The sequence below is a fragment of the Meles meles genome, chromosome 20, assembly GCF_922984935.1.
Source record: "Meles meles chromosome 20, mMelMel3.1 paternal haplotype, whole genome shotgun sequence".
NCBI lineage: Eukaryota > Metazoa > Chordata > Mammalia > Carnivora > Mustelidae > Meles > Meles meles.
This window is the reverse complement of record NC_060085.1, coordinates 496,043-505,645: the sequence shown is the minus strand read 5'-3', so window position 1 is coordinate 505,645 and position 9,603 is coordinate 496,043. Positions and strand designations below refer to the sequence as shown.

The 9,603-nt window shown below is 66.4% G+C and overlaps 1 protein-coding gene across 4 annotated transcripts; it reads right to left on the bottom strand.

Moving 5' to 3' along the window:
• Positions 1-1,204: 1,204 nt before the first annotated feature.
• Positions 1,205-8,497, bottom strand: CNN2 (calponin 2). Of its 4 annotated transcripts, XM_045992068.1 has the most exons (8): positions 8,359-8,456; positions 5,436-5,483; positions 4,630-4,751; positions 4,117-4,183; positions 3,873-4,010; positions 3,090-3,206; positions 2,779-2,925; positions 1,205-2,211 (listed from the first exon to the last, which is right to left on the bottom strand). In XM_045992068.1, exons 2-8 carry the CDS (start codon positions 5,445-5,447, stop codon positions 1,933-1,935), a joined length of 882 nt encoding a protein of 293 aa, XP_045848024.1. In that variant the 5' UTR covers positions 5,448-5,483; positions 8,359-8,456; the 3' UTR covers positions 1,205-1,932. The 4 variants fall into 4 exon arrangements, with proteins under 4 accessions (XP_045848024.1, XP_045848021.1, XP_045848023.1 ...); XM_045992065.1 differs by lacking the exon at positions 5,436-5,483 and having other exon boundaries at positions 8,359-8,497; XM_045992067.1 differs by lacking the exon at positions 5,436-5,483 and having other exon boundaries at positions 8,371-8,459.
• Positions 8,498-9,603: the final 1,106 nt, after the last annotated feature.

Here is a 9,603-nt window from a genome sequence, read left to right as displayed (position 1 = left end):
CTCTGCTGTCCATCAGGTGGGAGCTGGGGCGCAGGGCGAGTGGGAGCTCTAACGGGCAGAGGGGCGGCAGGTGCATGTCGCCAAGCCCCCGTCAGGGGAGGCTCCTGCCCGGTCTCCTCCGGGAATGAGCGGTCCGTTCCCGCGCCCTCCACTGTCGGGGCGCGCAGCCTGCACCCCGCCCCCAGCCCCTCATTCCCGCCCCCTGGGGAACCTGCTCCCCTCCCAGCCACCCCCGCCTCCCGGCATCCTCGAGGTTCTCTCCCCGGGACCCTCTCACCTTGCCAGCCCCCACCTCTTGCCGCCTTCCCTCCGCCCTGAGCCCGCAGCAGTGACCGCCCTCACCTGGGAGGCCCGGCGCCGCGCCGGCCCCGCCCCCGACCCCGCTATTGGCTGCCGCCCACGTCACTCACAGGCCGGGCCCGCGGGAGCCACGCGCGCCGTGGGAGGAGGCCGCGCCGAGCCGGGTTTCTTAAAGGCACCGCTCGCCTCTTGCTGCGTCACCGTGGGGCGCTGGGCGGCCGGCTCACCCCACGCGGGCCTCCCTGCGGAAGGAGGTCCCTTCCTCCCCAGTCTCCCCTGGGGGACCCGGATCCTGGCCAGGCTCGCTCCGTGACCCTGGGACTCCCATTTGTCCGTCTGCAAAGTGGGGGTTCAATTGGTCATCATTTGTTCATCCCCCAAATATTCCTTCGGTCCTGCAGTGGGCCAGGCCATGGCAGGAGGAGGAGGGGGAGGGGTCCCAATAGTCCAAGATTAGAATCCTGGGTCATAACGGTCACATCATTTTCAGGAATACCTCCGGGTCCCTTCCAGAAAAGTGACATTTCCCGAGCTCGTGGCGACGAGGGTAGGACCCACAGCCTTGAGGGCAGCTGGGGAGGGTGGTGTGGCATTGGGGCTTGGGGGGGTGAATAGGAGTTTGCCAGGCGAGGAAGCTGGACACAGAGCAGCCTGTGGGGCTGGGAGGTCCTTTCCAGGCGGCAGGGGATTCCAGCCTCTTTCCCCACCCAGGTCCTGGCCCTCAGGCTCTTTCATCCCACATTGCTTTCACCCTCTCTCCCCTGCCGCCCCGGGCCTCTGCTCCTCCAAGGCTGCTGTGAGGACCCGCTAGAGGCTGGCCTGCTGCCCCACCCCAGGGCCCCAGGGCCCCAGACGGGGATCCAAGCCAAACCCCCTCCCAGCAGACCCCAGCTCCACCAGCAGCTTCTTCCTAAAAAGTTTTTATTGCCTTTGGTCCACAGTCAACGTTTCACATTATCTCTTGGTCCCAGGGCTCCTGGATGGGGGCCAGTCCCTGGGTAGGACCTCCGGGTGGGGATCCTAGTGCAGAGAACTTGTCCTCTTCTCTTGGCAGAGGAATGCAGATAAGTATGGGAAGTGGGGGCAGGGGGGTGGCTCTGCCTTTTCCACCCAGAACTGTTGTCCTGGCTGGGCCTCAGTTTCCCCACGAGCCCCCGGACAAGCCACAGGTGAGTCTGAGAGGGCGAGAGAAATCCAGTTCCTTACAAGACCTCAAATATTTTGGACAATGGCCTGGCCCTCTCTCCTGGGGGGCCGCCTTCCTTCCCCGCATCCCCTTCCGCCACCCTCCCACCGCTGCTCCTCAAGAAAAAGAAAAAAATGTCTTTCATTAAAACTGCCTGAAACTTCTGTGGGTACAGAAACCACAAACTGATCTGCAGAGAAAAGGGAAGAAAAGGAGAGGCAACCGGAAACCATTCAGGGCTGGTCCCCTCCCCGCCCTGGTGTCTTCCCCAACCCCCCACAGCTCAAGCCCAAAGCCTGCTGGGAAATCCGCGGCCGCCGGGCCCTCCCTTCACCCTGCCCCCTAAGCTCTCAGCCGGCAGCGCTCAGACAAGGAGAAAAACAAGACAAGCAGAGAAGAGCCCCAAAACCACAGGCAGCGATGTGTGGACACGCCGGCGCGGCGCCTCAGTAACCGGCCTCCTCCTGGGGGTGGTAGGGGGCGAACTCCGGGGCCTCCCCTGGGCCCGGGCCGTCGCCCACAGCCACCGAAGCCCCATCGGCCGCGGGGCCTTGAGGGCAGTACTTGGGGTCACAGATCTGGCGCCCCAAGCCGAAGATCTGGCCGCTCTGGTTGGCGCCCTTCGTGTGGCCCATCTGCAGGGACACGGAGGAGCTGTCACACTTGTCGGTCCCCAGCTTGGTGTCGTAGATATGCCGCCGGGTCCCTGGAGCCGTCATGCCCACCTGGACAGGAGGGCAGCGCTTCAGGGCTGGAGAAGGGTGGGGGAGGGAGGCCCAGCAGCACTGGCCCCCACCCCCCCATCCCCAGCTGTCTCTGCCCCGACCGGGACCGTCTCTGCCCCGACTGGGACCCTCCCCGCCCTGCGGGGACGCCCTCTCTCGTCTGCCCCTGTGCCGAGTTGATCCCCACGACCAGCGACCCCCTCCCTGGAAACCTCCTGGCGTCTGCGTCCGGCTCTCCCTGTCGGCAGGAAGCTCCCCAGGTTGGGGCCCAGGCCCCCCGAGTATGCGAGAGTTCCGAGACCGTCCTATGGATACGGCAACGTGCAAGAGGAGACCGCATCCCGGGAGCCGAAGCCGCCGGTGTCGGATGGGCCCCTGGCCGCTCCTCGGAGGGAAAATGGGGCCCAGAACCTGGCGGCAGCTTCCCCAGCAACAGACAACAAGCAGGGGCAGGGACAGAGAAGGGACAGGCGGAGCGGCAGGAGAGTGACCCAGGGTGGGATCCTCCATGGGGGGCAGCCACGTCCACGGGGCAAGGAGGAGACTGCAGGGCGGCGGGAGCCCCACCTGGCTGGCGCACTTGTTGGTGCCCATCTGGAGGCTGATGGTCGAGTGGTCCATGGGTGGCAGGATGTGGTTCTTGGGGTCGTACAGATGCCTTCTCGTGCCGTAGGCCGTCATGCCCGACTGGCTGGCGCACTTGTTGGTGCCCATCTGCAGCGTGGAGGCAGGAGCGGTGAGGCCGTCCCCGCCCCCCCAGGCCTCTACATCCCGCCCTGAACCCGAGGGGGCCCAGGGCTGGACAGGGCCTGGGTCCCAGCGGCAGCCCCCCACCCCCCACCGCGGTGGGCGCAGGGCCAGAGGCAGGGGGAGCCCACCTGGAGCCCGATGACACACTGGCCTGCCTTCATGGTGGCATCGTCAAAGTTGCGCTCCTGCTTCTCTGAGTATTTGACGCCAATGTCCACGCCGCTCTGCAGCCCCTTTGTCTTGGCCTGGAAGGGAGGGGTGCTGGGAGGATCCCAGAGGGGCCACCGGGACCCTCGAGCCCAGCCCAGACCCACGCGACCCTGGGGATCCCCTGCCACCAGGGGACAGCTCAGCTCAGAACGGAAGTTCCGGGAGGCGGCGTCACCGGCCACCCTGGGCCTCTGACCATCACCTCCTGCTACCAAGCCTCCAGCAACCCACCTGCTCGCCCACACCTGCCCCTGCCCCTCGCCCCTCCCTGGTCTCCCCGCCTCACTCCCCACACGGTGGCCCCAGGGTGCTCGGGAAATGCCACTTGGCTTGCAATTCCCTCCTCCTGAAATGCTGTCCCAGCCCTCCCTGGTCACTAGACCCCACACCTGGGACCAAGGCCCCCTTCTTCAGGCTGCTTCTCACAGTTTAGAACTTTTTTATCATCTACAAAAAAGTGAAGATCGAGCCCTCGTGTCCACTCAGGCCTCCAGGGGATGGGTGTGTGGCTGCCGCGGCTCGAGGCTTCCCCAAAACGGGCCGCTCTGGCACGGGATGCTGGTCTCGGGGAGGCTGCCCCGTTTGCCCCTGAACCCCAAGTGCCTGGAGCCTCGGGCAGGACTGAATCCGGGGCGTCTCTTAACCCCCGTGGACCACAGCGCGGCGCTCCAGGAGGGTCGCTGCCTCCCTGCGGGCCTCACCTTCCCGGCCAGGGCGAGAAGAGACACCTGCACCTGGGTCATGTTCCCGCTCTCAAACAGGTCGTTGGCCTCGAACAGGTCCACGGGGTTCATGCCGTAGCTGACCATGGCCTTGATGAAGGTGGACAGGTTTTCCAGCTGGGGAAGGCAGGGGATGGACCGTGAGGCGACCCTGGCCGCATGCCTGGTGGGCGGAGGAGGTCCCTGCGCTCCACCCTCCTGACGCCCCACCCCGGGCCCTCACCTGGTGCCAGTTCTGCATGGAGCGGTTGATCTTGGGGACCGAGCCTGGTTGCAGCTGGTTCATGAGCCTGGGGCAGGGACACACGGGTCTCCGTTAGTGCAGGGGAGCCTCAGAGACGCGAGAGACTCGTTCTACACTTGGTCACACCCAGGCCTTCCCTAGCAGCCTGGCTGCCTCCTTCCAGGCCTCAGTTTCCCCTCCTGCAACGTACGCTTCACCCGCAAGGAAGCAGGGACCCAGGAGCACGGTGGCAGGTGTGAGCGCCACAGCCGGAGGGGGGAAGCTGGGAATTCCCACCCCGCAGTGGAGCCTGGAGGCCCTCCCGCTGTGGGCAGGGCGGAAGGTAAGGGTGCTCGTGGTCAGTAACCCAAGAACACGAAAGGCGAGAAAGACCAGAGACCCGCTGCAGGGAGAGGGCGCAGGCTTCCCGCCCGCCGTGGAGGGTGCCCCGCCGTGGAGGGTGCCGGCAGGAGGGGCAGCACCCAGCCCAGCCCCCGCCTCCCCGGCACTCACGTGCACAGGATGACTCCATCTTTGAGACCCTTCTGGAAGTCGGGCCCGATAGACAGGCCTGTGAGCCCCTCGATCCAGCTGCGGAGCTCTGCCTCCTTCTGGGGGTCATATTTGGACAGCAGCTGGAGGAGCGGAGGGCACAGGGCGCGGGTGAGCCCAGCTCGGCCGCTGTGGCCGCGGGGAGCTCCCGGGCCGCGGGCCTCCCCCTCCCACCAGCGCAGAGACATTGGCCGGGGAAGGCAGCGGCTGGGGGCACAGGGTGGGGGGTGGGAGGCGGGGGGGACCCGCTGCGGCCACTTCCTGCTGCGCCTCGTCCCCTGGAGAGGCTGCCCCTTCTCTGCTGTTTGTGGATTGCTGGGAGACGCCCGTGATGTTGACCATTTTCACCATCATCGAGGGGACAGCTCAGTGGTTTTTAATACACTCACCATGTTGTGCAACCATCACCATGGTCTAGTTCCAGAACATTCCACCGAGCCGAAAGAAACCCTGTTCCCATCAGCCATCACCCCCCATCCCTCTCCCCAGCCCCTGTCACCTCTAACCCCCTTCCCGTCCGCAGATGAGCCTGGTCTGGACGTGTCACACGCAGGGACTCACGCCCCGTGGGGCCTCCCATGTCTGGTACCCTCCCTGAGCGTCGTGGGCTCAGGGTCTGTCCCCGGGGCCGTGCGTGGGGGTGCCTCGCTCCTGCTGGTGGCTGAGGGACACTCCCGTGTGCGGGGGACACGCTGTGTGTATCTGTTCATCCATGAGTGGACATTCGTGTTGTTTCTACCTTTTGGCTACTGTGAGTTGTTACTCACTTGTATGAACATCCACGCGCCAGGTGTTCAGTCCTTGTGGGTGTGTATCTAGGAGTGGAATCGCTGGGTCACAGGGCAACTCTATGTTTAACTGAGGAACCACCAAACCCGTCTCTGTCCCTTGAACTGACCATACCAGTTACTGCCACAGGGCCTTTGCGCAAGCTGTCACTTCTGACTCAGATGTTTGCATGGCTGGGTCCCTCCCTTCAATCCACTCTCCGATCCAGTTTGAGGTCCCCCGCCTTCGAGAGGGCTTCCCTATGAAGCCCTCCTCAAACCCCCGTCTCCCCCACCCTGCCTTGTGTTCCTTCTAGCTTTTATCTTTATACAATATGCCTCCTTGCTTAGGAGCCACCCTTGAACTCTGCCTCCCAGCGCACTGCTGTCTCCACAGTCCCTGGATGGTGGGATAAAAATGCTCCCGGCCCCCCATCGGTGCACACCCAGTACCCACAAACACATACACACACTCTGTTCCCAATGGCAGCAGCGCAGGGCACCAAAGGGCAAAAGGGCCAGAGGCCCAGAGAAGCCCCAGTAAGGCAGGGAGACCCAGGCCAGGGTGTGCCGTGGGCGAATGCAGTCGGCCCCAGCGTGGCTCCTGGAGTGCAGAGGCCGGAAGCTGGGTCTGGGCCCCCTCTGGTTCCAGACTGTCCAGCTCAGGGGGCTTTCTGCTCTGGACCCACATAGACCCTACCCTGGACACTTTCCCTTCCTGCCCCTCTGCCCCGTCAGGGGACCCAGAGCCACCCGCTGCAGACCCAAGTCCTCCTCTCCGCTCTGCTCCCAGCTCCCTTAGACCACGGACACAGTTCTCTCCCTGTGCCTCCGTTTCCCCATCTGTGTTTGCCACTGTTTGCACAAGGACCTCCTGAACCAGGCCCCACCTCCTGGGTCCTGCGTATCGCTGAGAGCCGCAGACACAAAGGCAGGGAGGCTGGTCTGCTAACTTGATCCTCCCTCCCCTCCCCCGCCCCCTCCTGGTTCCCACAGCCCAGCAGCCCTGCCCTGAAGAATGAGAAGCCCAGGGCAAGGGAGGCCGGCTGGTCTGGACACCTGGCATACCTGCCCAGGGCTGGGCTGGGTCCCTAGTGGCCCCATGCGTGCGGGTTCCTGGGCTGAGGAGCCTGGCCAGCCCCGCCCAGAGCCCCCGCCTGCGCACACATGCCCCCCCTCCCCCGTGTCCAGCGGCCTTCGGCACATTCCTCCTCACCACAAACTGCCAGGAATGCAGGGGCTGCCTCCCTGCTAAATCGGGACCAGCTGTTGCCAGAGGTCTAGACCCCCCAGCCAGCCGGAAATGGAGTGACAGCTCAGGGACACGGTGGACAGCAGCCTGCCTTCATGCCAACCAGCCGGGGACAAACTGAGGCACACAGGGCCAGGCAGAGGTCTCCAGAGGTCTTGACTTCCTCCTAAGGAGCTGGTCAAGGGGGCAGGATGTGGGTTTCAAGCCCCAGGTTTCCAGGGCCGGTGCAGCCCGAGTGACCGGGACAAGCCAGTCATTGCCTTCCCATTCCCCAGACCTGCACACTGCCGGCTGGTCCCAGGGAGCCTTCCGCCCTCATCCCAGACAGAGCAGGTCTCGGCTCGCCCCATCTCACTCAGTCTGCGGAAGCTGCCTGTGCGGCCCCCCCGCTGCCCCCCACTTCCTGCGGCCCGGGGGAGATGGGGAGGGCGGCCCGCCCGGCCCTGCGGCCCCGGGTGCTGGGTTGAGTCCTCACTCTGCCACGCGCAAGCTGTGCGGTTCTGGGCGGCGGGCACGACAGCGCTGAGCCCGGCGATGGACGCACGGGGCTCTCGAACCCCGCTGAGGCTGAGCAGGGCAGCGCGGCAGCACCCGTCGCCGTGTGGACGCGTTCCCGCCATGCAGTCAGGGCTGGAGTGGAGAGGCGTGTGTTTAGGGAAGGTTCTGGATCTTGCTGGGTCACCCAGCCTTAGTTCCCCAAGCCTCGGCCATCTTCTGTCTCAGGGGCTGGAGGGAGGCCCTGCGGAGGCCCTGCAGTCTGAGCCCCCCGGGGTGCCAGTGGGGCGGGTGCCCGCATGGGGCCGGCAGGGCTGTGCCTTCCACATGCCTGGGCAGGCTCCCGGGGGCTGCTGGCTCTGGGGCCGCATTCCCAGGTGCCCGGAAGGAGGCTGGATGGGGATGACAAACTCCCCTTGGGCGGGAAGAGCCTGGAGTGACCGGCCTCGGGCGTCTCCCTGGGTCTGGGAGCACCCCCTGCTCCCCCTTCCCCAGCACGGACCCTGCTGCGTGACCGTCTGCAAGTGTGTGCCCCTCTCTGAGCCAGATCAGCAAGCGCCTTCTCAGCAGCGTCTGGCCCAGGCCCCACCCGTGTCTCTAGCTTGCAAACCGCACACCTTGTAGGAATCACATTCAGCTCACCCGGCACACCCCGTAGACCCCTCTGCTGTTGCTCTGTGTCGCATGGGACAGAGAGAAGTCACCAGGGAGCAGCCGCCGCCCCCAGCCCAACTTCCCCATCCGCGCCAACCTGGCCAGGTGTTGGCGGTGGGGAAATTCCTGTGGGGGGGCCACACCCTTTCCAAACAACGCGGCCCGCTCCCCTCCCCTCCTGAACGCGGAGGGGGCCGCCGGGGTCAAGTCCTCGCCGCCCTGAAGGGGCCCGGCGCCGTGGGGCTGAGGCAGGGACGGCGTTCGGATGGGGCAGGGCTGGGGGAAGCCGTCAGACCCGCCCGCCCCGGCTGTCGGAGGGAGCCGGACCGCAGACCTCGCGGCCCGCGGGAGGTGAGGGAGCCTGGGGCGGGCGCCCCGAGCAGAGCGCACGGCGGTGGCGACGGAGAGGGCCGGGGCCGGGGCCGGGGCCGGGGTCGGGCCGCTCTCCCGGGGCTCGCGCCCGCCGCCCGCCCCGCGAAGGGGAGTCCGCCGGGGGGTCCGGGCCGCGCGCCCCGCACTCACCCGGTTCCTGACCTCGGCCGACAGCCCGTACGAGGGCCCCTTGTTGAACTGCGTGGAGCTCATGGTGGCGGCGCGGCGGGCCGGGCCGGGTCGGGGCGCCGGGGGGGACGCGCGGGACCGGCCGCCCCGCCCCCGCCGCCCATTGGCCCCGGCGCGCATGTCCTTATAAGGCCGCGCCGCGCCGGCTTCCCGCGGCCGCCCGGCCCCGCCGCTCCGACCCCCGCCCCGGACGCGCGCCCTGTCCCCCGGGGCCCGGAGGGGCGCCTCGGCCCCGCGGCACGGCCGGGCCACAGCGGCGCGGAGGAGCGGGCGCCGCGGGCACGGGGCCCGGCAGTCCCGTCCTCTCCCTGCTGGCAGGCCCGGGGCGGCTCCGGACCCCTTCCCGCGCCCTTCGGCGCCGCGGTGGGAAGGGGGGGTGCGCTGGGCGCGACCCTGGTCCCCTGGGGCTCAATGGGGACCCGTCTCTGCGCACGGAGACGCCTCCCGCTCTACCCCCTTCCTGGGAGCGCGCATAGCCGGGTGGTGGCAAGGGGACCTGGGGGAGGCTTCTCGAAGCAGGGGCCACGGGAGCTGGGGCTTTGACGGAGGAGTAGGAGTTTGCCAGTCCGAAAGGGAAGGTGTTCCTGGCGGAACAGAGCGTGCGAAGCCCTGGAGAGACTGCGCTGAAAGCACGTAGAGCTCAGACAGATGATCGGGGGGAAGAGGGTTGAGATGGGAAGGGGTTGGGATGGGAAGGAGGTTGGGATGGGAAGGAGGTTGGGATGGGAAGGAGGTTGGGATGGGAAGGAGGTTGGGATGGGAAGGGGTTGGGATGGGAAGGGGTTGGGATGGGAAAGGGTTGGGATGGGAAAGGGTTGGGATGGGAAGGGGTTGGGATGGGAAAGGGTTGGGATGGGAAGGAGGTTGGGATGGGAAGGAGGTTGGGATGGGAAGGAGGTTGGGATGGGAAGGAGGTTGGGATGGGAAGGGGTTGGGATGGGAAAGGGTTGGGATGGGAAGGAGGTTGGGATGGGAAGGAGGTTGGGATGGGAAGGAGGTTGGGATGGGAAGGAGGTTGGGATGGGAAGGAGGTTGGGATGGGAAGGAGGTTGGGATGGGAAGGAGGTTGGGATGGGAAGGAGGTTGGGATGGGAAGGGGTTGGGATGGGAAAGGGTTGGGATGGGAAAGGGTTGGGATGGGAAGGAGGTTGGGATGGGAAGGAGGTTGGGATGGGAAGGAGGTTGGGATGGGAAGGAGGTTGGGAT

Bases quoted from the DNA above. Each gene is read 5' to 3' on its own strand.
- CNN2 (XM_045992069.1), bottom strand. From the start codon at position 5,022: ATGATGGTGAAAATGGTCAACATCACGGGCGTCTCCCAGCAATCCACA. The intron at 4,011-4,116 runs GTGAGGGCCCGG...TGCCTTCCCCAG, and splicing joins CCATGCAGAACTGGCACCAG to CTGGAAAACCTGTCCACCTT. The intron at 3,207-3,872 runs GTGAGGCCCGCA...CCTCCCTTCCAG, and splicing joins TTCTCGCCCTGGCCGGGAAG to GCCAAGACAAAGGGGCTGCA.